Genomic DNA, 27,625 nt, shown 5'->3' with positions numbered 1-27,625 from the left:
TCTCCATATATGGGCATAAAAGGACACAGAAAGACAGACACAGAAATGTGTGCATTTATACATATACACAGTAGTAGAAGGGATGCTGAGACTTTTGCTTACCTACTGGATTGACATCAAAGAAGCGGACAGGTGTACGGAGTATGCAATTGAACATGCGATCGTGAAGCGCCCGTGCACTTTTCACCAGGATGTCGAACAACAACAAACTCCTCACGAAGCCAAAGATCAAGGTGGCTATAGTTAGACCTGAAGGACAAGGTAGAGCATTCTGTGTAAACATCTGAATTACAGGAACATTACATGCAGCCATTACATTAACCACTTTAAAATTGCCATCCAATTTTGGGTAAAATAATGTAAAAAGATTGCAGCTCTACAAGCTTGTAGCTCAGCTATTTTAGCTGCACAACACCACTGTACGACAAAGTATAGAAGGAGTTTGGATTGGATAAAGCTTAGAGTGGTTTAAGTTTTCACATCTGAAAAACTATTGCCACTTTACATTGCAGCTGCAATTGTGCATTGTACAATGACAATAAAGTTTAATTGAATTGAATAAGCTGTCATGTTACAATATTCAATTCCTCACCTGCATAAATGCCCAGATAGAAATCCAGGTTCAGCTCTTTGGTGACGTTGTGGTTACTCTGTGTCAAGGTGATGTTGTCGTGGTTACTCCGTGTCAAGGTGGTGTTAACAATTTGAGCATCAAGCTTCTCTTGCTGTCCAGCCCTATTGGGACAAAAAAAGGTCAAGGTACAGAGGAAAAAGACACACGTCAATACTGGAGGCAAATAACAATAAAGAGACTTAATGCTTATGCTGATAAAAAGCACCTTGCACCCATGGGGAGACACAGAGACAGTTATTCTTTAAAAAAAAATAGAATAGAATAGAATTTTCTTCCTTACCAGTAAGCAAGCCACCAGTCCTGAAGAATGAAGGATGTCTACATAAAAAAGAAAAAGAAAAAAGAAACTAGCATGTAAACATATAAGCCTTTGACCCTGAACAGGTTAACATGTCTTCTTCATATTGCTAAATGGGCAATGGTAAAAAATATGAAACTAGTAAAATGTATTATAGGTGCAGCGCAGCAATGAGTCTGGGTCAGGCATTTTGAGGAGGACGGGGAAGAAAGAGGAAGAAGCATGGTAGCGGAAGAGGATCTGAAACATGGATGCAGTCATCCATTCCGAACTCTAAGACACCAAGTTGGGAGAGTCATTCATGAAGGACGTCATAGCCCAAAATAAGTTTTCAAAAGGTTTCAAAAATGCCATGCTATTCCCGAAGATGAACATTTTTAAGTTTGAACAAAGCTTCTAGCGAGCAAGCCAAAGTTTTGAGGGGAATAAAAATAAGAATATTGAGAACATAACTGGGCTCTCTATTATGATCAAGCCCACTAATGAGTAATACCGGACAGTCCATCAGTAGAACTGTCTGGATCAAAATGATGATTAAACCTTGAACCTCCAAGATCCACACTGGAGCCACCCTGTTATTAGACACTGTCTTTTTGAAATTCGGAAATGCACCTCACTAGTTCACAGTAGCAGTAACATTTTGGTGCACTGTGTGGGCTAAATTTCAAAAGAATGGGGGAGGACATAGTTTTAATGACTTTACTAAGGTTAAAGTTACAAACATGTATGACTGATTTCTTTGTTAAGAATTTTCAAAGTTTGAAACTTAAAAACTTTTAACTTTAAATGAATGGCAAATGGGGAAATCGAAACTGGAAGTTTTCATTACTGCAAGATATCATTTAATGGCAATGTGAAGGCCCACAGCGTTAACACAAAAGTCTTTACCAACTGCCAAAGAAGAAGAACGAGAGAGATTCGGTTTACTTTCATAGGGATAATGAAATGTCTTGTCTGCATCCCAGTTTGATGACTTCAAACACAGACTGAAACTCGACATAAAACACATCAACAAGCATGGTACGCCCTTATTCGGAAACAGTGGCAGTTGATTTGTGTGCATCTACAGTACCTCTGGCTGCAAGCTCACCAGCTGGACTGGTGCCATGGCAGGAAGCCATACAGTGGTACATGGAGAGGCCTTCTCAATGCTTAAAGGAGTAGTTCACCCAGAAAATGACTTATTTTCTATCAATTACACACCCCATGAAGCATTGAATTCATGGCGATTTTTTTTGTTTTTGTCACATTCCTAAGCCAATAATTTGATGATAATAATGAAGATGCTAATGTCTCCGGTAGGAGACACAAAGAAGACTCTTTGTCTCCAACCGGAGAGACCGCCGGTTATCAAATTATTGGCTTAGGAATGTGATGAAAACAAAAAAATCTCCATGAATTCAATGCTTCATGGGGTGTGTTTTTTGTCAATTAATGATTATTGTTCCATCCAAAAGCCATTACCTCAGTTGACAATGTTCCGTTTGATGTGCCGTTTTGACAGTGGTGTAACTAAGTACATTTACTCAAGTACTGTACTTCAGTACAATTTTGAGGTATTTTTACTTTACTGGAGTATTTCCAATTTTCAGTACTTTTACTTCTACTCTTCTACACCTCAGGGGCAAATATTGTACTTTTACTACAATTATTTGAAAACTTTAGTTACTAGTTACTTTGTAGATTTTGATTATTATTATAAAACATACAGTAACGACTTCAGCTCTATATACATTTCCGCCATTTGAAAATAGCCGATCTACAAGCTCACAATGCGTCGTGATCAGAGCATGTGAGCGGAGCGGAGCGACGCGATTTTGACGTGAGCGCGGAGCTGGTTTATAAAAAGGTTGGAGCGCTACTCAGAGCGAGGACCGCCTGCCGCTCCAAACCGCCCCGGCGGGGGCCGCGCACCGAATGTTTGAGCATGCCCGGTCGCACGGACTCAGAGACACACAGACATCCAGCAGTGCACAGCGCACCGAGACCCGGTTTGAGCGGAGCATGGAGCGAGAGGTGCGCAAATCAACGTGAGCGACGGGGAGCGGAGTGGTGGAGGGGTGATGATGGGCTGCATGATGGAGAATTATGGTAGAATTGTTCCTTAAATTATTATGTTGTTCACCTTTGGCCTTATGATATGTTCTGACCATCTGAACATCAGAGATTCAACACAACATGGCACAGGTCAGGTATTTATTGTTTTGAGTACAGCTTCCTCCAACGACACAAGATCCTATCGAGCATGTAAAATGTAAAACTTTGCCATGTAATTTGCCCAATTTGCAAGATCCCAATTTGACCGTCCAAAATTGGTTTTCAGAAGCTATCCTACCTTCAGACGAGCTGTTCTGAGCTGATCTGAAGAACCATACAGAAGCCTATCAAGAAAGTGCAGCAACTCACAACCTGGCGGCCACCATCCATTGAATTCAATGGACTGGTGTCGCCATCCTGTGAGGTTCCGCCGCTATTACTTTCAATGGTGTGACGTCACGTTCTCTTTCTGGATAGCCTACCTGGGCCAGAATGTTGATGAGTATCATAAACAGCAGGAGGCAGACATTGGCTCCAGCCCGTAGGTATTTGATATACAGGCTTATCCCGATGGTTCCCTCAGAGCGACTCTCCTCCACCAATGTTTGGACCGTCTCTGCCTGTGGGGAGAATACCAGAGAGCAATTTCAGATTAACCCAGTTGTCGACTGGGTGAAAAATAGGAGTTACAAAATCGTGGGATAAAAAAAACTAAAAAACAGTTGTCGAGTGTGTAGAAACTAGTGCTGCACACTATCATATATAATATGATATATTTTAATAAGTAAAATCAATGATGAGTGAAAATATTCTTATTTTCACTGCATCTTTCAATTGTAGGCACAATTTTATTTTTCCCTTGACTAAAGTCCTTCAGAATAGGATTAAAGTCTTTGGATTATAATATATATATATTTCAGACCATCATTTCAATTCTGTATACGTTACTTAGATGTTGAATTTCAGTAAATAAAATATAACATATAATACACAAAAGCACTGTTGCTCAGAGAAAATATGCAGTGTTTCCACTATATATGCATTCACTGAGCACACAGAAACAATTTTGCAATAAATGTTTGAATATTGTGATATTCTAATCTAATGTATAGGTGAATATTCTCCGTTTACAACGGCAGTCTATTCGTCATAGGCCTACTCTCTCAATAGCTCGGGCTCCGTCTATTTGCGCTAGTATACAGAACAGCGTATCTCTTCATATTCAGGTCAATTAACTTTGCGCTTACCTGATCATCTCAGCATATTAAATCAAGTTACAACAGGCACTGGGTAGATGACAAGTCAACATTGAAGCAAACCAACGCTGATCAGATTATCATTTTCCTAACACAAAAAGAGTCCTGCAACTTCACTCCATACTCTCAAAAAGTTGATACCTTGTAGATTAGTCATTTTTGTCAAGCTCGCAACGCTGTTGCGCGATGGAGTATAAATTAAACTAAAGGTCAAATGAAACAATCATTTGACTGGAATGTGCAAGGAAACATCTGTAAAATAAATATTCGGAAGATCCATCTTAACACATTGGGTGCCAGAGGTTTATTAAAATATTATACTTTGAGTGCCAGGACTTTTTAAACATTTTGAACCTTTTTCAAGTAGTCACAAAAAAATTTCAGTGATCACCGTCCTCACGGTGATCCCCTCATTACACACATACAGGTCTCGTACAATCGGGGGGAAAAAATTTAAAACATTCGGAAATCCATTCCATAGTTGCAGCCAGTTCAAAAAAGTTAAATTAACATTGTAAAAAAAAAAAGTGCACAGGAGCCGAGATACAGGTTTTTGAAGTCATAAGTTAACCAGGAGGTGGATTGGAGGAAAAAAAAAAAAAAAGAAAAGTAATTTTTTTTTTTTTTTTTCCAAAAACCGTATATATACGGTTTTGGCACTCAACGTTAGTATGCGCAAAACCGTATATATACGGTTTTGGCACCCAATGTGTTAATAATGATCTTGTGTACAAAAAAACGGTATTGCCCATACGCAAAGACACAGACTTCTTATTTTGAGGGCAAAACATTGTTTGGGCGTGGGTGGGATTAATATTCACCACCGTTGCTACAAATTAATCCTAGGGGAAACACTGACATGGCATGCCATGGCATTATCAAGACCATGGAGTATCAAATAGCAAGGTTACGCCCTTTTGCTAATCAGTTTTTCGGCATGGACCTGGCTGGCACTAATTCAAACGTGTGACTCACTCCTGATAATTACATTAGATCAGATTACACTTTAGAGAGAGAGAGAGAGAGTTTTAGAAAATGGCTGCTTGCCATACGCACCGGTAGCTCGGCTCCGTCTTTGACGGAGTGTACGGAGGAGGACTGTGAGATCACAGAGTTCTGTGACAGGGTGCGCTTGCGCAGGGAGGCCTCTTCCTGTTGCTCCTCTTCTTCCTCCTGCTTCAGCAGGGAGGTGAAGTCCACGCCAGAGTGCTGCAGCTCAGTGTAGGTGCCCCTCGCCACCATGTGACCCTGGTGAGCAGTGGTGGAAAAAGTATTCAACCACAGTACTTGAGTCAAAGTATAGATACTCAAATATTCAAATATTACTATATTACTCGTCTTCGCTGCAGAGCAACAACTACATGTGAAAGTTGCTCAGTCAAATTATTATTCAGTCAAAGTATTCAAAGAGTACGTAATACCAAAAAAAAACAATAATAGTGACAAGCTCACAGCACGGCGCATTGCGACGTGTTATGAGCTTGTACTGTAGATCGGCTAATTTCAAGTTCAAGTGGTTAATTCATAATTAACTTTTTCCCCTTCCTAGAAATGTAGTGGAATCAAAACTCAAGTAAAGTACAGACTCTCAAAGAATTTACTTAAAGGAATAGTTCACCCCCAAAATGACTTTTTTTCTATCGATTACTCACCCCATGGAGACTTGAATTCATGGTGAGTAATCGATAGGAAAAAGAAATTGGGGGCGAACTATCCCTTTAAGTAACACACGCAAAGCCATGCGCAGAGGGACAAACAAATTTAGGTATGCATCATGAAAACACCCTTGCACGTTCATCAGCACCCTGTCTTCTTCAAGTAAACCAGCAGACACGCTGGAGTGCATTTGTGTTTACACAGTGCTCTGAACAGTCTGACTCATACTGTGAGATTTTAAAATGTTTTTATAATCACTCGGTTGGCCAAGATTCTAAACACAAATAGCAGTAAATAAGCTTGTTTGAGGTCTGTAACGTATACCGTGCTTACGTATTTGTGCAGGGACACTGGCCCTCATTTATCAACGGAGCGTATAAACCGGCTTATATTTTTCCATATATTTCAAGTCGCACTCACGCAAGTCGCACGCACGTCATTGGCACTCTGGGCGTAATAGCCAGCACTCCTTCGGAGTGCTGGCTATTACTTTATTTACATTCAAATGAAGGTGACGGGGGTGTTTCAGGTGTTTTGTACATACATAACCATTTAGCGGGGAAAAGGGCAGCGGTCTAAATCGTGCCACTGCAGTGCAATGTTTTGAGCATGTGCTCGTCATCAAATATAACCAAGATCAAGTTTCTTCCAAATGTCTGTTGACCCCCAAGGATATACAAGATGGAATGTTAAAAGAGTCCGCATCCTTTTGTTTAAGTAAATAAGTGTGGCTCCTGTAGGACATTTTGTCCATCAACTGGGACACCAACCTCCTTAAGAACCACAATCTGATTGGCCATCTGCAGGTACTGCAACTGGTGGGTGACCAAGATGCGGGGCTTGTTCTTCAGAATGCCACAGATACATCTGGAGACACACACACACACACACACAGTGTAAACATGGAAACTTGGACGCGGGAACACAGAAAAGAGATCCTAGAAATAATGGCACCTCACACAAAGACATTGGGTAGCAGAGTCTAATGCCTAATGCCCAGAAGCCTAATATCTCCTTTGGACAAGGAGGAATCCCCCCTGAATGAACGGTATACATTCGGTTTCAGAATAGCAAATCACATATCTGTGTTCCACGCCAAAGCACATACTGTAGGATGGTCCCAGTCTGTGTGTGCATGTGAACTATTCATAACGTTGCATTTATGTGTGCATTGCATAAGGACCATCAAAAGTTAAAAAAAAAAGAGAAAAGTGTCACTGCAAAACACACTTAATTTCTACTCTGTCGTACAGCGCTGTCCTGTGCCGAATATAGGAGATCTACAAACGCTTGTTGATCTGCCATTTTCACCACAGGAGTATAAATCAGAATACATTCCTAACTATGAACCAACAGCCTCGCAAACAAAACCCAATAAATCACTTGCCCATTCCTGATCACTGCTGTGTTCCATGGTAGTACATGGAAGGTTGTTATGCAAGAGGAAGACTGGGGCCTGTTTTTCATTGTCTGTCTGACAGTGGCGGTGCCACTCCCCTTCCTGACTTCTTCCCAAAAGGGCTGCATTTGAATTGACTCATAGCTCCCCTTCCTTTCACTGGAACCTGGTGTTTGATCTTGCATGTAGCATAGTGGGGTGGTGGCGGCTGTCATTGTCTTTAGCCAAACAAAGTTTTTCCTTTTACAAGCAATATTGCCAAAATAATTAATACAAATCTAGTCATGAGCCAGGATTACATTTATTGCCTACAAAAAATTGCTAAGGGAGCATTCTAGACGGACGGTTTGTCCAATCTGTATGGTAAGAGTATGTTAATACAATATAACTTATACAACAGGGGTGGTTGTATTTCGTTTCCCTGCTCTTCTATTGAGACATTTTAAATCGTGTCAAAGGTCATGTCTCACCTAGACATAGGATCCGACACGAATTTTGACCTGATGGTCAAGATTAAATTTATCCCCTGAGCAAGCAGGCAGACTCGATTAGCTCAATGGAAAAATGTCAGCACTTGCGCAGGAAACTGGGTTCAAATCCGGGGTAGAAGAGGAAAGTTACATAGCGCTGCTTTAAGAATACAATCATCATCGTCAAAAGAAAAAATTGAGAAGAAAATAGTTATTGATCTCTGAGCTAGAGCTGGGTGATATATTAATATAATATTGATGTCTTGTTGTGAGGTATCATCTGGTATGTTGGTCATATTTATTGTGATATACTAGATTAATTGTCGTCTTTTCCTGGTCTTAGAGTGATACAGTTTTGGGAACTTATTGGACTGTGTAATTATATTCGTCCTAGTCGATGAGAGAACATTGTCACATTATCCATATTGAGGTATTCAGTAAAAAAATATTGCAATATTTTATTAAAATATCACTCAGCCCTGCTCTGAGGCACACAGTCACACAGAGATACTTCACAGGGCCTTTTCTACTTTGAAGCATACTTCCAAGGGACAGTGAAACTAACAAGATTGTCCAGGCTTTCACTGTTGGGTGTATGATTTTGAGAAATACTAGCTGTGCTGTACAGTCAAATCCTTTGCGGTGCACAGTCAATTCCTTTGTGTTGCACAGAATAATTCTCTGAGGTGTAGAGCCTGACTGAATTATCATCATTGAATACCGGCCTATCACAGATATACCAGTCTGATATGCCCTGGTATGGAAAACGTACAAAAAAAATATGCTTTGGGTAATTTAGAAATACTTCCATTTGTGTTTGGTTTTAGTTTTTTTCTCATTTGTCTTTTCAATAGTTATATAAAATTATACAATTTTCAGCACAGTGATGATGTCTTTTGCTCACTAATATTGGTATCATCCCTGCAAGTATCAGTCGACTAATACTGTGCATAGTCAAATCCTTTGTGATGCACAATCCTCTGAGTTTAATTTAACTCTTGAGAATGGACTCGTAAGAGTCCCTTTGGCTCATGTTTTACACTCTCAGAGTTAAATCAAACAGAGGAGTTCACTTTGTACAAGTGTGTTGTGGTAATCCCACTGCACATACTGATTTAACAAAAGAATCACACCCAGTGTGAAGTGAGCGGTGCTATTTATGAGTTATTAATTTCATCATGCATCTCGGTAGCCAATCACAGCACGTCCTGCGAAGTGACGTGCTTACATTTTTTACATTATTATTAATTTCATCATGCGTCTCGCTAGCCAATCACAGCGTGTCTGCGAAGTTTGAAGTTAATTTCATCATGTGTCTCGCTAGCCAATCACAGCACGTCCTGCAAAGCTTAGCCTATGGGCGTGTTTTCCACAGCATGGCGTCACAGCGAAAGACAAATTTTCACGACGGAAAGAAAAACTTTCACCACGGATGGGTCCTAAACCCAATTATAGGAGCGGTTGCACCACTCAAAAATACCATAGCAGCTGTACCCTGACCTCAAAGATCTGTTGACAAGTCAGACAATAGACACCTACTGTAGGTGAAGTGACAAACATTATTTTATAAACTGGTTCAGTCACATTTCATAGGTTAAAACAGGTTAATCAGTGTGTTCGTGCAGTGCACACACATTTACTACCCTGGAAACTTAAGGTTTCTGTGTATCCTGCGCTGACCTGGTTACTGAGGGATTCTGGAGGCCATGGATTAAGCAAACTGAATAGTTGAGCGATTGGAAAGTCAGGGAGAGTAAACAGCGCATGCAGAGTGGGCAAGAAAGGAAAAGGCTCAACCAAGTGGCATTTCTGCCCACCCCTGAGGTGGCGAATAGCATTCTGGCATGCTAAAAGGTGAGACAAGGCGAGGTGGGAAACTGTATTCCAAGGGACACAGACAGAAAAACTGGACACATGTTTTAGGTTGTTGTATTTCTCTTTCTGAAACACATTCACACACAACAGTGCTGCTATGATTTCATTTGAGGATGGTAGTCAACCATTATAGTCATTATAGTCAAACAAAACAAATAAAAAAATATTCAACACATTCTTAAGAGTACCAGAATACAGAGGGAGGTTGAAGTGAGTTCAGCCCCCACTGGAGCAAGACTCTGAACCTCAACCTCGCTCTGGATGAGCATGAGTCAGGTAAATATATCATGTGACATGGTTGAACTTACTGTTCAAACAAGTGTCTCCCAACCTCCGCATCCACAGCACTCAGAGGATCATCCAGAAGATAAATATCAGCATCCTGGTACACAGCTCTGAAGACATATTATAACATAATGCAAAATTACATACACTTTTATACTCGATTCACTCCTAATGGATTTTTTTTTTAATGTTTTTGTCAATATCTATTAACTTGACACAGGTTTCCAGAGTTATTCCCTGATAAATTATAGTTCAAGATTGTCATTGTCACTGAAATTCTTGTACAAGTGAACTGTCACTGTTGAGCCTCCTCAACAGTGACAAAATAGAATAGTAAGTACAAATAGAAAGAAATACATATAAATATAAAACTGCATCTGCACAACCATAGATTTGCAAGGCAGTAATCCTCAGGCACCTCTCTGGCAAGTACGAGATGTAAAAGGGTGCTAATTGCAAGTCGGAAGCTCAAATTTGACAGATTTGTCAATTAAATCAACTAATTGATTAGTCCATGTCATCAGCTATTATTGTCGAAGGATCCCATTAGTCGAGGACAGCGCTACACCATACCACTCTGTATCTGTGTACGATGCTTAACCATCGTACTTCTTGTCAGATCTGATGCAGGCCCACAGTTAGCAGGCTTTTTACCTGGCCAGGTTGACTCGAGCTTTCTGTCCCCCACTCAGGGTGGCTCCTCTGTCTCCGATCACTGTCAGGTCTCCATCTGGAAGCAGCTCCATGTCCTGGAGATAAAATGACTCAGTGACCAGCCCCAAGGTTTCTTTTTTTTAGCTAGATCAGATTACATTGTCCTTCCTTTGGGATGGCTAACCTAAACCAAACTAAAATGATGGTGACTTAGCATTCCACAACCTCATTCAGTACTACTGGGCTTGCAATATCCAGAAGCTGAAGGGTTCCCTGTCTGTATCCCCTGCATTAGCCCCAGTGAATAACAATAACCTATTGCATCCACACTCTAATGATGCTTTCTTTTTCTTTTTTTTTACCTGGTTAGTGATCTTCACAGTAATGGATCTTTTTCATCCTTTGTTGAACTATCATTTTGCCCCTCCCTTTTTTTCAGATTATATATTTTGTGCACAAACTAATTCCCAATTCACCCTGCAGTATAACATCGTCCACAGAGCACACTACATAAATGCTAGGTTGGCAAAGTTTTACTCCTGGCTGGCTTTTAACTGGCTGCTGTTTTTAAGTCTAAAAAATAACGGTTCAGTCGCTCCACACAAAATATTTGAATCGTATCAGAAGGCTTTCCATCTGACAAAATATCCTAACCCTCTTACAGTAATTTTTGGAATTCCAATACACTTACTGCTCTGCAAAGGATACTGGACCGGTTGTAGAAATACAACTTCTCAGGGAATTCAACAAGCACCCTCTTTTAAAGGGAGGATGAAATGATTTCTATGTTTGAAGGTTTCTCAAGGACTGACACAAAACTACCAACATAATATTTTTGCATTTTCTTTTAGTATAATTTTAAAGGAGAAGTAAAAGGAGTGACCAGCCCCTAACAGCCCCCCACCTAACATTAAGAAATAATGAAAAGTGTCTCTCACCCTCTTGAGTGCACAGGCCTTGATGACCTTCTCATACTTCTGGGGGTTCAGCTCTTTGCCAAACAGGATGTTGCTGCGGATGGTTCCGGTGAAAACCCAGGGCTCCTGGGAGGCGTAGGTCAACCGACCATTGACCTTCAGCATCCCTTTGTCGTGCGGCAGCTCTCCCAGGATGGAGCTCAGCAGGGAGGACTGGGGTTTGCAGATAGGCAAGGGGAGAGTAGGGAGTCAAGAAGAGATATGTGATATGGGATATGGGCCATTCTGAAGTTCATCATCACATACACTTGTAATGTAATGAATCTGTGATCAATGCACGTTCAGGAGTGGAGACCACCCTCTACTTAACACGGACACTCCCCGTTCGCAATCACCTTTTTTTTTTTTCAACGACACCACCTTCACTTATCAGAGCCAAACCTTGTTGCAATCACCACAGTACAAATAAATACACCTATTTTACTTTCTTGTTTGTACTGCTACAGTAAACATCCTGCTCCACCCCAACCGCCTCCTTCCTCCTCGATTCTCGCTCTCCCTCCTTCTGTTGACAGTGATTTTTTCTAGGAACCCATGTGCTGGGCAGTGATGGAGCAGAGACGACCGACTGCTCCCCGAGTAGAGCAACGATAGCCATCAGCTCCTCAGACTACGCCCCCACCTCTGTGTGAATTGGGATGAGTAACCCATGGTAGGGCGAGACTCAATCTCATTTAATTCAATAAATTGTTTTAACCCATTAAGACCTGGAACTGTGTCATTTTTAGATTTGAGCTAAAAAGCATTCTTTTACACTTTGGGCTATTCAAAAACAGCAGATATACTGTTGAGATTTAGGAGACATGTAGAATCGGCTTCAGGTCTCAATGGGTTAAAGCTCAAATAGAGGTGTGGTCTCTTACTCGTGAATGTACATTTGAGCACGGAACATCCGTTTCTTGCCCTCTCATTCCATAATACAAATCAGCCAATATTGTGAGGGGGAATTTACAAAGCGAGCGACCACTGACCTTTCCTGCCCCCACTGGCCCAATCACAGCCAGGAGCTGCTGTGACTTTACGGAGAGGGAGATGTTCTGCAGAGATGGAGAGTCCAGGCTCTGCAACGGGTATGGGTAGGAGGTGGAAACAGTAAAGCATGATTTATACGCTGTCGTACGATGGTGCAGCTTGCTGAAAATAGCCCATCTACAAGCTCACAACGCATTACATCGTGATACGTTGATGTATTGTCAGCATGTAGCTCAGCTATTTTTGGCAAACGACACTGGTGTAACATTTGATGGGACATAATAAACCACACAGGATCACACACAACTTTACAAGGAGGACAGGTCAATGATTCACCACACATACTGCAGCATGACAAAGCAAGATACAGCAATGACTGGAATGCATGCAGGTATCAAAGTCCAACAATATCAAAAGGGTACAAGCCAATAGATGTCCAGTTGGCTTGTGCAGAAATATGTGGGTGCAGATGTGGATAACACCTAAATGGCTATTTTCTCCAATGAGAGTGAAATTGTCAGACCTTGTCCCAGTAGCAGATCAGATCTTGGATCTCAACAGACACCTCCTTCTTCTCCTCCTCTGATGGCAGTGAATCGTTGGTTTTCTTAATCTCATCCAGCATCAAGAAAGCCTATTAGAAGTAGAGAATAGAATAGTGAAGACTGGTGAATGGAGTAATGTGGAGTAGTGCAGAGTAGAATACAATGTGCATAGTGTAGTGTAAAACCCAATTTATACTTTGTCATATGACAGCGTCACTCACTGAAAATAACTGATTTAATAAACTTAAACGTTGTAAACATCGTAGTAATGAAAATCCGATTGAAAAACAAAACAAGATGAGCTGTGATTGGCATTAGTAGATTGGTCTACTTTTGTGGAGACATATAGATGGCCTACTTTTGTGGGGACGCATGCATGCGTCCCCACAAAAAAACAGTACATACCCCCACAAAAAAACTGTACATACAGACCAACCCTGTTCTAGGCGGCTGGCCCCTATTTCGCCACACCATAAAGATGCTGATGTGTTACATTAGGTAGTTGCAAATTTACAGAATAGTTATTGTATTGTGTTAACTATTACAACACATTCTTTACAACTGATCATGACATGACAATGAGTGTATTTCAGATGGAGTCACGTGCCGACTGCCTGAGCGGGGGTGAGTGCAGGGTGATAATGTTTCACACTGGCATCCACAACATGCATAACACCTTGTCTAAAATTAAACTGAACATAGAGACACCACCTGGGCCTCTGGGAGTTGTCGCGTGCTGCTGGTGTAGGATCCCCTGTCTAACCTCAGGAGAGACAGAGAGAGCCAGGCCAGGCTTTTTCCATTTGTTCCCTCCTGTCTCTATCATCTCACTACACTGTTTGATAAGCATTGAAAAGGCATACATAACAGCAAAAGAAGTAGTATTAATGGTATAATTTTGCCTCAAGTCTGCTAGCAAATATTACGGCAAACTACGGCCAGACTAACACAGACAGGAGGTTATTTTAGGCAGGAATTATACAGGAAGTATATCACAAGTGTGACCACATATTTCCTGTTCCTCTGCCTTTCACAAATGAGGAAACATAATACATTTGCTAATAATTGTTTTTTTCTGCATTTATAGTGGCACGTTCATTTTGCCAGGTAATCAAGGCCAAAACCTCACTGAATAGAGACGCATCATTTACCTGGCTTTCTGAAGTTGCAACCTTTTACTTGCACCATAATAAACTATGAATAGGACTATCCATTCATGACATCATATAAAAAACCTGTGACCGAGTTCTGATAATACAGATACTGTTTACTCTTCAAAAAGTGCATTCATTCAGTCGCTTACTATTTGCCTTCAGGTTTGTAGTTACAGTAGTGTCCACCCTGTCCCTGGAAACACACATGACTGTCTGACCTAGAATTATATCCTTCCTGTATCTCGTTTTCACCTCCATCTCAGTAACGAAAATATAAAGAATACTGGACACTTTTTCTAAGTAAAAGGGCATTTGAATGCATATGATCTGAAACACGAGCCAAGCCAGAGCTTGGAAGAGACATAAAGCGCTCTGTTAACTATGAAGTCGCCAGTTAGTTTCTTGATGGCATAACGTTTGAAAAGGTCTGCCCTGTTGTTGAGATGCGCCACTTTAAAAAGATGACATTCACTGAGGATATTTTTCAGTATGAGTGGGCGCATTCTAGCAGTTCACAATGAACAAGACCAGGAGACCTGGTTCTGCCAGACCCAGAATAGATTCCTAGTACATATAGGTGAAAAGCATACGTCACGCTAAGCTTGGCCAATCAAAAAGGAGGGACATGTAAGCACCATATATGGACAAAAACGTTGAACCGTTTTTGTCCATATATGGACAAAAGAGGGACCGACAAAGCCTCATGTAGGCCTGACCCCCTGGGTCTGGCAAAAAAAGAATAAACTAGAAAATGTGCTCCTCGGAGCACAAGTCTCCGCCAGCAGACCCGTGCTATTTTAATAGCACGGGTCGTCTTGGTAGAATGCGCGTGGTTTTTGGTGTTCTGCAGGGGCGACTGAATATGTAGTGTCTGCATCTAAAAAATGTTCTTCTTGAAGCAATGTGTCATATGGGAGTCGTCGTAATTGACTGGTTTGTTCAAATGCTTGTCTGTCTTCTTCATCTTCATTGTCTTGAACAGTTTCAGCAGTTGATTGGTGTGTTTGATCTATGTCAGTTTTCTCTAGTGCTACATAATGTATTTGATCAAGGTGGCCAATTGTTACAGTATTAAGACTTCGGCCTTGTTGTGGGATCAATTCAACTCTATAGTCCTCTTCTGTGTTACTGTTGTAGATGAGTATGCTTTCTTAGCTTTGGCCTTCTGCGCCTTTGCTTGACCAATGTTAGGTGTTCTCAGAGGGACACACACACGCACGGACGTTTTTTGAAGTGACACACCTATTTATAGGATTTTATTTCGTCATGCGTCCCTCTAGCCAATCAAAGGCATTGGTGTCAACATATTGACACGTGTCACGTGGAGCTTGACCAATGTTAGCTTGGCTAGGAGGGAGGTGAACACACAGCGGGACGAAGCGAAAACATACTCTCCGCCTCCGGCGGAGACAATAACCTAGCTTTAATAGTGAATCACATTCACTGCATGCCTTGCTGACATCACTGTGGATTAACCTGGGAGTGTCCAACTCCTGGACAGTCAGGTGTCTTTCAAGGCACAAACTGCAGTGATCCCTCACTCCTGTAGGTTTGCACTTTACAATATCTGGACAATCAAAACTCCCCTGTCCCCCCCTGTACTCCTTATTTCTTTGTCTGTACTTGTTGACTTTCTAGATGCATGCTAGTTACTGTAAGTCATTTAGATACTTGTAGTGTATGTAGTTTACTTGTTTACAGATACTAAGTATCTTATTAACTCATTCAGTGCCACATGACGTCTAAGACGTCACGAGGCCTGACGCCCTGAGCGCCAAGACGTCATGAAAAGACGTCATAAAAAAAACTTTTTTTTTTTCTTTTTTTTTGGAAAAACATGTTCAGAACCCAAGATATGATGATTTGAAGATTTGCTGCTCCATTCACTTCTTGTTTAACTTTTTACTGAAAAAGGCTGTATCTCGGCTCCTAAGCACTTTTTACAATTAATTTTGGTTGTGGCACTTAGAACCAAAATTCCATAAATAAACATGGCACTGGAAGAGTTAAGATAGTATGTTATTTAGACAGAAGTTTTTATGTCTACCTGATATCCTAGCTACTTTGCAGCACATACTTGTTTTCTTAGCCCTCAAATTACTTGACCACCTAGTGTTCATGTTGCTTACTCCCACCATGCACTTTGCTTTTTTTTTTTTAACTAAATTTTATCCCACGATTTTTGTAACCCATTTTTTTCACCCGGTGCCAATTTCCTAAGTGATCCTGGGCACTACACCAGCCCTACACCAGTATTACACCTGTCACCCCACAGTAGGGAGGCCAGGGCCGAGCTCATGCTTCCTTCAGGCATGAGAGCCAACTGACCTTCTTGTCACCCGACAGGGGGGAGTTTCCCTGGTTGGACGTAGCGCGTGGAAGGAACACGTTATTCCAACCAGTTCCCTTCCCCTCCATCAGGCGCCCCGGCTGTCATGGGGGAGGCGGTATAGTGACCAGGATTACTACATGTTTTTGTGAGGGTATTAACTACCCTAGGAGACACGGGGAGAACATGCAAACTCCACACAGAGGAGGCCCTTTCGCCAACCCCACCTAGGGTATGGGCGCTGATGACGCGGAGGAGAAGACACGCCCCCAGTGCCCACAGCGTCCCCGGCGGGAATCGAACCCAGGACCTTCTAGCTGTGAGGCGACAGCACTACCGACTGCGCCACCGTGCCCCTTGCACTTTGCTTTTAGTAGGGGGAATTAAGGTAAAAAAAAAAACTTGTTACGCGGTGGATAGAAGCACCAGATTTGGTACACACATTCTTAAGGGTGTATCTCACCATGGAGATGGAAGGGGTGCCCAAAAATTCGGACCCATTAAATGCTTTTTAAAAGGGAAAATCAGTCACCAGAAATGATGATTCCTAAAAGGTGATATAATTGTGCCATTTTGTCTGATTTAGCCAATTATAGCTTTTACATTTATAGTAAATGGACTAATAATGAATGATTTGGCCAAACCCACCGATGAAAAATGTCTTCAATACGTTTTAAACAACTTTAAACACCAAACATAGAATGAGATGATGTTCCACAATGGCATACATAATTGTTTTTAAAAACGTTTGCAAGACCTGTTGAATGATTATCTATAGATAATATATTGTTAAAATGTTCATATGACCAGATATCAAGCCCTCTATTAGGGCACAACTCGCTAGGGTTTTAATGCCCCCAACAATTGACACATTTCTCGTTGTGGATAGAAGGTTAGGATGTACTATTGGGAATGTTTAGAAATATATCATTGCAAACAAGACACTGGACTGAACCTAGACTGACGTGAAGTACGTGAGGGGGAGGGGCTTAACTAATTAACTAACCCTAACCCTAATAATCAGTGACTAAATTATATATTTTGTGCAAGAAAAAAAAAGTTGTCACGGTCACCCTTACGTTTGTTTCCCATTGCCACCAAATGAATTTGAGCTACCATAACCTTTACAATTTACAGATGCCTGTAGTTGCTGGAAGTCAATCACATTGTCCTTTGGGGCATTAAGAGCACCCAAGTGACATTTGTGCTAAATTTCATGCTTTTGAGATTCTTTAGGTGTCTTGAGGCAATTGCCAATAGTGCACCTGTGGCGATTTTGTAATTCTTCACTAACTTACTTTTGTTAATAACTCACTTCCTGTTTAAGATTGTTTTCGGTACCCCTTCTAGGATGTCTAAAGGCCAGACTGCACCAATGCAAATCCAAAATTCATGCTTCCATCCACTGTGTAACAAATGTTCACATAATTCCCCCTACTATTTGGATAAATTCTAAATTCCTAAATTCCTGAATTGAAAATTGTACCGCATATTCAAATAGTTCAACTAGCAGATCTACATCGACACGTTGTGAGCTTGTAGATTGGCTTTTTTTTATAAAGTTTTATTCCTCAATTTTGCAATGTTACATACATCACATGACTATATATGTGGGTACACAGTTCATGACATCGCATAGTTACATTTACTGGTAGGTTTACCAGTGGTTTCAAGGTCAGTGCTTTCTTGTGGGTTTTCAGTTTTTTTAAAACGTCCCCTTCGGCTATCCCCCTACCTCCTAGTACCCCCTCCCAACCTCCCCACCCACCTCCCCACCCCTTAAAACTAAAAAAAGGGAAGGGAAAACTAGAAGGAAGAGCATTAAGAACAGAAGAAAGAGAGAGAAAGAGAAAAAAGAAAAAGAGAGAAGGAAATAAAAAAATAAAAAAAAGGAGAAGAGAAATAAAGGGAAAGAGTGAAAACAGCGTATTGACTCATCCTCGAATGGTGCGTGCGCCTCATGTGCTGCAAGTACCTCACAACCCACACCCCCAAATTTCGGATGTTCGAGTAGATTGGCTTTTTGAACTATTTGAAGATGTTTTTCAAAATAGTAAAAAAATGGCAAAGAAGTTTAGGGATAATGGGTAAGGCGGCGCCCAGAATAGGGCCCTAATTCTAACAGCCATTATCAGGGTTTTTCCTGGTTCAGAATGCACCTTTGGGGTCATGCCTACACACATAACAGTATGCATGACTGCCTTGTTTGTTAACTTATTTGACAGAAATCCATGCAGAAGGCTCTTGTCATAATCAAGCAACAACGTGACACGCAAACTACTTTCAAGTGAAGTTGAGAAGAGGAGAAGAGAGGAGGCAGGGCTGTGTGTGTGTGTGTGTGTGTGTGTGTGCGTGTGTGTGTGTGTGTGTGTGTGTGTGAGCATGCGCGCAGCAGCAGTAAGTCACTGTACACCAAAACAAATCATTGAATCGTATTGAAATGCCGAATGTCAAAAGAACATTTTAGTCGGGCACAAATGCCGAAGTTAAAATTAACCAATTATGCATCTAACCTGATCAACCTGACCGACCCCAAACTCCCTCCCCTTAAAAAAAACTCGGATTTAAATGCATCTGGAATCTACTTTGATCTCAAAACGGCACATTGCACTGAAAGGTGAGGAGTTAATAATCTGTGATTATTAATCACTTTATTTCTACGCATTTTCTCCCTCCAATGCAAGAAAATAACTTAAATGAAGCACTAATTTGCATATTCCACAGAGTCAACTCAACGGCTTGCCACCCCCATACCTTGATCCTGCGGATGCTGACGCGGGATTCGGCCAGCTTCTCGATGGCGGCGGGCCAGAAGAGGGTGACGGTGAGGCGCACGGCGGAGTACAGGCCCACGGCCACAAAGACGCGGCTGGCCGAGATGGTGTTCCCCAGAAGCACGTAGACGGTGAAGGTGGCGAAGACAATAACCTTGCTGGCTGCGAAAAAGGAGGACATGTTGAGGCCTCGCAGGTAGGAACTCTTCATGACCATGGCGATTTCCTTCCTAAGGAGATAAGGAGGAGGAGGATGTTGGAAGTTAGGTTGCCAGGTGAAACGAATATAATTTACATGTAAATGTCATGTTTTTGTCCATTTCAGTGATTGTTGGCTGGTTTGGTTTCACACTTTTTTACGACACCATTAACCCATTAAGACTGGGAAAGCATCTGTCATTTTAGATTTTAACCACTTTAACCATTATCTTATAATTTGGCTATTCAAAAATAGCAGATATACAAGCTCATAGCGCGGCACAGCTATGAGCTTGGCACGCTATGAGCTTGTAGATCTGCTATTTTTTGAAAAATCAAGATTTTTTTTGCAAATCTTTGAATATATACATTTTGAAAGAGAACATTTGTAACTCAAATTTTTCAAAAATAGCAGATCTACAAGCTCATAGCGCGGCACCGAGTGCCGCGCTATGAGCTTGTAGATCTGGTATTTTTGAATAGCCAAAGTATGAAATAATGGTTCAAATGGTTACACAGATGCGTTCCTGGTTTGAATTAATTTGACCCATTTGTGCCCCAGCACAAACATGTCTGGGTAGTGGGCCATGTTAGTGCTGGACAACACAGTCCGCTGTACTGTAAGTGATAGGCAGTTGACATCCGATCCTGTGCTCAAAGCTTGAGCTGCACTCAGTGTTCTCAGTGCAGTTAAACTGTGTCTTCAGAACAGATTCTATATTTTACACATGTGAAATCCTAAAGTAAGCTTTAATTCCTAGATTACCAGTTTACATTACATCAATCAATCCATTGTATTTATGTTTAATATTTTTTATAAAACAGTATTTTATTTAACATATTTACAGTAAATTGTATTTATAGAGTGCCACTTTACATATAAAGCAGGTCAAGAGAAGCCGCACAGGGGAGAGGAGAAGGACCTAGAGCAGGGGTTCTCAAACTTTCTTATACCACGACCCCATATTTTATGGGATTTCTTTTGGCTATTTTATGCCACCCGATCATATTGAACATAATTCCTAAGTAAATTGTCTATGAACAGAGCTAAATCAGTTTGTGTGCCTCAGCAAGTGCTTGTGTGTGTTGTATTGTTGCTGCTTGATTTGGGTCGCTGTTGGAGGTGGAGCTGTGTGTGTGTGTGTGTGTGTGTGTGTGTGTGTGTGTGTGTGTGTGTGGAGTCAAGCCAATAGTTTGTTTTCTGGCGACGACCACACTTTTTTTTACCTTTTTTTTTTACCGTTTCTTGAAAATAAAATCGTTGCCACTGCGCGACCCCAACGGCACCTTCCCGCGACCCCACTTTGGGTCGGGACCCATAGTTTGAGAACCGCTGACCTAGAGGACCTAGGATATTCATTCTTCTATTGTTGTTTTGTTTGTTTGTTTGTTTGTTGCTTTGAGAGGATATGGCCATTTGTAGCCATGAGGTCACAGTCTGAATGCACACAGTGAGGAAGGAAATTTGATCCTTTCAAGAAAACAAAAAACAAAACAAAAACTAGAAAAAGTGCTCCTCGGAGCACAGGTCTCCGCCAGGTCAGGTAGGTTATTGTGGCCTCCTGGTGGCGCTATAATAGGCCAATGTTTAAAGGGTACCATTTGTTCTTAGGCCTTGCACGGCAATCGGACACTGCATTCATGGTTTGAGGCATTTTGTGCAAAATTTTTTTTTGCTAAATTAGACCTGCTGGTGGCGCTATAACAGGCCAATGTTAAAAGGGTGGCATTTGTTCCTCAACATAGTGTGAATGTGCGTGCAAAGTTTGACCGCAATCGGACGGTGCGTTCATGATTTGCGGAATTTTGTTCAAAACAAGCCACTACTGCAAACTTTAGATGTCAATCTTAGCCAATGAGGATGGAATATGAAAAATCAAACACACCCGTCTTGATCACATGAAATGTGTACCGATTTGCGTGAAATTTGGATAAAATCGGAGGGAGTAATATAAAGAAATGTGTTTTACATAAGTCGGCCTCCTGGTGGCGCTATGAAAGGCAGATGGGAAAAATGCAGGGCAAAGGTTTTTCCTTGACCTCTAGGGAGTGCGCATACAAAGTTTTACACAGATCGGTGCAGTTATAGGTAAAAACATGAATCGGCCTGTTTTGACCATGAGGCTGATTTGAAAATTTTCAAGTGGCATTTCTTCCTCGGCATAGTGGAAATATGCGTGCAAAATTTCACCGAAATTGCATTTAGCCAATCAGGATGGAATATGAAAAATCTGAAAGACAAGTTTTGTTTAATGACTATAGAGATACTGTGTACCGATTTGCGAGATTTTTGGACAAAATCTGTAGGAGTACTGTCAAAAAATATGTTTTGCACAAATCGGCCTCCTGGTGGCGCTATAAAAGGCCCATGTGAAAAATTTGGGGCAGAAGTTCGGAATTGGCATCCAGGGAGTGTGTGTGCACAGTTTCGCTGCGATCAAGCCAACGGTGGCGGAGATTAGCTGGTGACAGACGGACACACAGACACACGGACACACGGACACACGGACAGACGGACGGAGGGTAAAACATACTCTCTCGCCATGCCTTTCGGCCTGGCGGAGACAAAAACATTGATTCAGTTGCATACTTCGCTTTACCTCCTGACTTCAGAAACCAGCGCTGAGAATGGTTTCTCCCAGGCATACATCTTGATGATCCGGATTCCAGACACCACTTCGTTCATGGTACGGATTCTGTTGTCAGTAAGGGCAGCAGTTTTACTCCTGCAAGGGAAGGCCGGGCGGGGGGGGCGGGGGGGGGGGGGGTTAATGCATTTTTACACATACACACTCACACAGAGAATGGAAAGTGAGTTGGGGGGGACTAAACTGAGCTACGAGATTTTAAAGTTAATGAGGGATACTTTAACTCAACCTCAACCTACACATCCAACCACTGTCTTATAATCAGTAACACAGTATGACTGTATAAAACACAAAAAGTGCCAAAGTAGGGCAAAGATTATATAAAGTCAAATTCCCAGAAAAGTGCTATACTAGTCTGTTGCGTAACGTTGACCTATGCCCCCCGGCACTTAAAGAAACAATGTGTCCAGACGATACTGGTGGTCTGGCCCATTGCTACGTCTCATGGTGTATTTGAAATTACTGCAGACCATTTCCCATAGCATACCGTGATTTGATTTCAGTACGGAATGAAAATGAAAACTTGAAACAGAAAAGTTATGTTATCATTATATTTAACGCATTGTAAAGCGTGGATAGATTAGAAAAATCGAGCCGAAAATAGTCCCTGGAGAGAACATGGATTCATGATATGCAAACATCCACGACTTCTTAACCACACAAGTTTGGTACAGTTTTAATGACAGGGGAAAAAGTAAACAAACGCAAAATCTAGAAATAAATCCAGTAACGGAAGAAATGTCTGTTATACGATATACTGTATGGCTGAATCTGTGAACATGAAATGACGTGTATTGAAGGCAGTATGGTCCTTTAAGGACAGCATTGCTTTATCTCAGTCTTATGAAAACCAAATTGAAAGATTTGGAAAAAACCTGGGGTACTCTCCTTTCAAGCTCTTCTAGGGCTTAGGTTTAAAGGAAAATTTCGCCCGTTTATTTGAGGTTGTTAACTCCCCATATGAGTGGTCCAGGAGCCCAAATTCATAACGAGCGATGTTGTCCATTTTGGCGGACCCCCACCGCAGTTCCGAAACTGTAATCCGCGTATTTATATCACTCAAAAATACTTTTTTCTATGTGTCGTGTAGGACCTCAGGGAAGTCACTGCAGTATTATTGTCACACGAGAACCACCGTAGTGTTGTCAAAGCAGCTTTTGATGAAATCCTGTTTGAAATCTCGTCTCGCAAGACTCCCGGAAGACAGTCTACCCCAATAGCACCCAATATAAATAAGCGGATTACACCACAGCCCGTATACTCCCGTTTCGGAACTGCGGTGGGGGTCTGGCAAAATGGACAACATCGCTCGTTATGAATTTGGGCTCGTGGACCACTCTCATGGGGAGTTAATAACCTCAAATAAAAGGTAAGACAAAGCCTGGGGCGAAATTCTCCTTTAAGGGCTTATGGCCTAGGTAACATTGGGCATGTAGCGGTGAGGTTAGGCAGCAAGGGAATGGATGTAGTGAATAGGAATCAATGGAAGGTGTGTCTGTGAGTTACCTGAACTTGGAGAAAAGTCTGCCAAACATAGTTTGCGTGGGCATCAGGATGAGGAGGACCGCCATGCCTGCCAGGCATGATGGGCCAATCTCCACCCACAGCAGCCCTAGGACGGCTGCTGCCTGGAGAGGCCCCACCCACAGGAAGTGCAGGAAGATGGTCACCTGTCCATAAAAAAAATACATATAAACATAAGATACCTCAATGGCCGCTGCGGTTCCATAGACTGTAAAAACATATGGACGAAGAGAGCGGTGACGTCACCCATTGGATTTTTTAGGCCACTATTTCAGCTTATTCAAATCCGCCATCTTGTTCCCAAAATGGTAGGAGAAAACAAATGCTATAGAGACACATGGGCGCCTACAAATTCACACCCACAATTGAGACAGCGCGACCACTCGTGGTAAGGGAGAACAGTGTGCAGCAGGCCAGCCCATAGAAGCCACTGTAATTCAACTGTAGTTAGCCTACTTCTAAAATAATCCTACATGAACTGGAGACGATATAGATTTGAATGAAAATATGTTTCCAAATGTATGGGGTGTCTTTGTCAAAATATCGTCTTGTTTTCTCAATAGATGATGTGTTTCACATTTAATTTTCTACAATCTCTACCTCTTCCCCCTGGATGGTAATGGGCAAGAGGAGTACCCCAGTACCCATTACCATCCAGGGGGAAGAGGTACAGATTGTGGACTCCTATAGGTTTCTGGGCGTCCACCTGAACAAGGATCCGGACTGGAAAGGCAACACAAGAGGCTGTCCACAAAAATGGACAGAGCAGACTGTATCTCCTGAGGAGGCTCAAGTCCTTTAATGTGTGTAGCAGGCTATTGATAATGTTTTACCAGTCTGTTGTAGCCAGCATTCTGTTCTATGCAGTGGTATGCTGGGGAGGTGGCATCAAGGCCTGTGAGCTGAACAAGCGCAATAAATTCATAAAGAAGGCTGGCTTTGTGGTCAGTCAGTCGCAGAGAGGAGGATTAGGGACAAACGTCTCTGTTTGTCTGGTAGATTCTTCATTTATTCTGTCGCATTGTGCTGCTGTAACGCCTCAATTTCCCTTCGGGGATTAATAAAGTATATCTCATCTAATCTCATCTCATGAATGGGTTACCCTTATGTTAACAGAGGGGAGACGGCAGACAGACAAGTGGTCACATTTCAGTGACATCACTGTCTTTACGAGTGCCGACTTTAAAGAGGGGAATTCCCAATTCTACAACCCTAATTCTTTACTGATCTAACCTAATCTACCAAAACAGGACGAATACAAAAACCTGGCTTCCGTGGCCCTAAACATAACCAGGTTAACTTAAATTTGTCACATCAGACTGTGTGAACAAATACTTTAACAGAACATAAACTTCACAACAACATACTTTTTCACTGAACACAAAGTGTGTGTGTGGGTGGACAGCACTACTTCAAGTGCTGCCAGAGATCATAGGTGTTTGAAGGCTTTAAGTAGTCTTCTCCAACCACTCACTGGAAGCAGTGGTGATTGGTGATTAGTAAAACCAGTAGAAGCCCTAGAGGCATACCCTACTTTATCATCAATTTAAAAATTAATGGGATCATAATTTACAAAAACGCATTTCATGATAATTGAAAGATGACTTTAAAATAAGAGACTGAAATGTCTGAAAAGTATTTTTGACAATGTTTACAAAGGCAATAAAATCAAGTGTAAAGTCTGGTCAAATATAGTTGATATACAGTAGGATACGTGATTAAATACAACATTTTCATTGGTTTTCATACCAAAACACCTTATCTTACAGTTAAAGTAATGGTTATAAAACAGAAATGAGTTTTAGTCTCTACTTCTAATACAACTCAGGCATATTTCTTGCAGTGCAGTTTTGGCAGGCTTCCCCACATATATGGGGTTGGTGTTGGCGTGCGGCCCCACTGGCCAATGAGTCATCTACCTCTATATGTCTATGGACATAAATACTACACCGCACTGGTCCTTGGGGTCGTATGTCAACGTCAACGCCATATTAGCTGAGCCATGCCTTAGTTGCATATACAGTACCTGGAGAGTGGAGACTAAAATGTTTGTTTTATAACCATTACCGTTACCAAAGTGTTGTGGTATGAAAACCCACATTTTATATTTGACCAAGTATGCTATATCATAACTGACTACATGTGTGGAATTTCTGCCAAACTAAACTGTGTGAAAATCTGTTCAGAATTCATCGAGGTATGATGATTGTGGAGATCTCCTGCTTTAAACAGACACATGGGGCATACATACAGTACATTATGATGTATGGCTTGACCCAGCTAATATGGCAGCCGCAGTGAACAGCAGTGGCCAATGAGGTATCTACTTGTATATAACTATGAAAACAACATGAGCATGTGGAATGTTATGAGGAACGCAATCATAATAATCTACCATCATAAATGTGAGAGGCATGGTGACTCAGGCATGGTGACTAAAGAACTCAGTGAGGAGAGGTAAGCTAAAAGTGTAAAAAAAAAAAGATATAGTAGTGGCTGAGGACAGCCATTTATAAAGTGTAAACAGGACACTAATGAAGTACAAATTATTATAACACCGATCCAACATTATCACAGGACCTAAGAATAACCAAAACATTGACAGGTGACATAACATCACAGACTACAGCCAGGCAGGGGATGAACATTCCTGTTCATGGTAATCTAAAAGCTGTGACCAGTCAACAATGACTTCAAGTCTTCAATCCTGAGTTGGGGAGACACTGGGGCAATCCAAGCACATGACCTTTATGCAAGGTGTACTTAACAGCTCATTGTCGGGGGAACAGAATGCCCGAGAGCTGCAGAGTTTTCACCGCAGGTGTCGTACCCACTGATTAAAACGAAACTCAAGACTTTAAAGTGGAGAAGCTGGCACAGAGCCAACTCAGCTCTGAGATTCTAACCTCCAGCTAGGGTGGGCCTGTTTGTGTGAACAGAGTTTGAACTTGGGACAGCGTAAAGACAGTAGACACCACACCTATCCTGAGGTGTTCAGTAATGCTACAATTCTGGACAGAAACTTTACATAAACATAGCCTCAAATTTGCCTTCAGGATAGTAACTTCTGATTAAATTTCCAAGTCTCAAAAAGCGGCAAAAGAACTCCCACAATCCAGCTAAAACTGCCGTTTCATGTATTTTTGCCCTGATAGCAAAGGATGGCAATGTCGGTCCGTTGGTCCACCACTTTGGTCTAAAACAGTACATCTCAAAAGCTACTGTAACTGGCTGGATTGCCATGGACTTTGCTGTGCACCTTCATGGTCCTTGGAGGATGAACACTAAACATTTGAGTGACCCCATGACCTTTCCTCTAGCGCCACCCTCAGGCCAAAATCTAAACTCTGAACACAAGATATTTTATAATCCAGAGATTCCAGTTCAAACAAACCCTTCTGATTTTTGTGACCCCCATGGCATTTTCTCCAACTTCTTGAAATGTAGTCAAGGGAAGCTGTGCTAATATGAGCTTGGCATACCTCATCAAACTTGTTAACGTCGTTGGAGAGGAGGTTGACAATCTGACCCGTGGTGGTTTTCCCCATTGCAGCGCTGCTGAGGCACAGGGCCTGAAGGCAGACAGATGTCACAATTTACAAATCACAAATCAAAGCAATATTTAAATGAGCTTCGCTCCTGCAGCAAAAGTGTGCAGCTTGATTTCATTGTAGATCTATATTGTGTGCTGACCTTTTTGTAGATCATGTGACACATGGCCACTCTGAGCTTCATGCCTGCTCTCTGGACGTGGAAGAAGTACAGGTGATGGAGCACAGCCAGGAACAAGGTGGAGAGACACAACCCAGCAGCATATCCATAGGCCACAGACAGGCTCTCCGTGTCCTCTGGTTCGTAATTCTCAAAATACTGGATCATTTTCCCCAATAACACTGGCTGGATGACCTTAATGACCTCCTGATTGTTGCGAGAGAGAACA

At 41.7% G+C, this 27,625-nt stretch overlaps 1 protein-coding gene across 1 annotated transcript in view; it reads right to left on the bottom strand.

Annotated features, from left to right (window-relative positions):
- Nucleotides 1–27,625, bottom strand: part of LOC308091673 (ATP-binding cassette sub-family C member 4-like) — a 44,434-nt gene that overhangs the window by 11,179 nt on the left and 5,630 nt on the right. Inside the window, exons 4-19 of the mRNA XM_080437338.1 lie at nucleotides 27,379–27,603; nucleotides 27,168–27,257; nucleotides 23,668–23,831; nucleotides 22,114–22,239; nucleotides 19,296–19,545; nucleotides 13,037–13,147; nucleotides 12,513–12,602; nucleotides 11,503–11,694; nucleotides 10,565–10,659; nucleotides 9,934–10,020; nucleotides 6,652–6,748; nucleotides 5,282–5,473; nucleotides 3,452–3,589; nucleotides 915–952; nucleotides 593–735; nucleotides 103–249 (exon numbers count right to left, since the gene is read on the bottom strand). Coding sequence (XP_080293464.1) covers nucleotides 103–249; nucleotides 593–735; nucleotides 915–952; nucleotides 3,452–3,589; nucleotides 5,282–5,473; nucleotides 6,652–6,748; nucleotides 9,934–10,020; nucleotides 10,565–10,659; nucleotides 11,503–11,694; nucleotides 12,513–12,602; nucleotides 13,037–13,147; nucleotides 19,296–19,545; nucleotides 22,114–22,239; nucleotides 23,668–23,831; nucleotides 27,168–27,257; nucleotides 27,379–27,603 — 2,185 coding nt within the window. The remainder of the gene's footprint in view (nucleotides 1–102; nucleotides 250–592; nucleotides 736–914; nucleotides 953–3,451; nucleotides 3,590–5,281; nucleotides 5,474–6,651; nucleotides 6,749–9,933; nucleotides 10,021–10,564; nucleotides 10,660–11,502; nucleotides 11,695–12,512; nucleotides 12,603–13,036; nucleotides 13,148–19,295; nucleotides 19,546–22,113; nucleotides 22,240–23,667; nucleotides 23,832–27,167; nucleotides 27,258–27,378; nucleotides 27,604–27,625) is intronic.

Source organism: Gymnoscopelus braueri (genome assembly GCF_963280865.1).
Source record: "Gymnoscopelus braueri genome assembly, chromosome: 1".
Taxonomy (NCBI): Eukaryota; Metazoa; Chordata; class Actinopteri; order Myctophiformes; family Myctophidae; genus Gymnoscopelus; species Gymnoscopelus braueri.
This window is presented reverse-complemented; position numbering and strand designations above follow the sequence as displayed.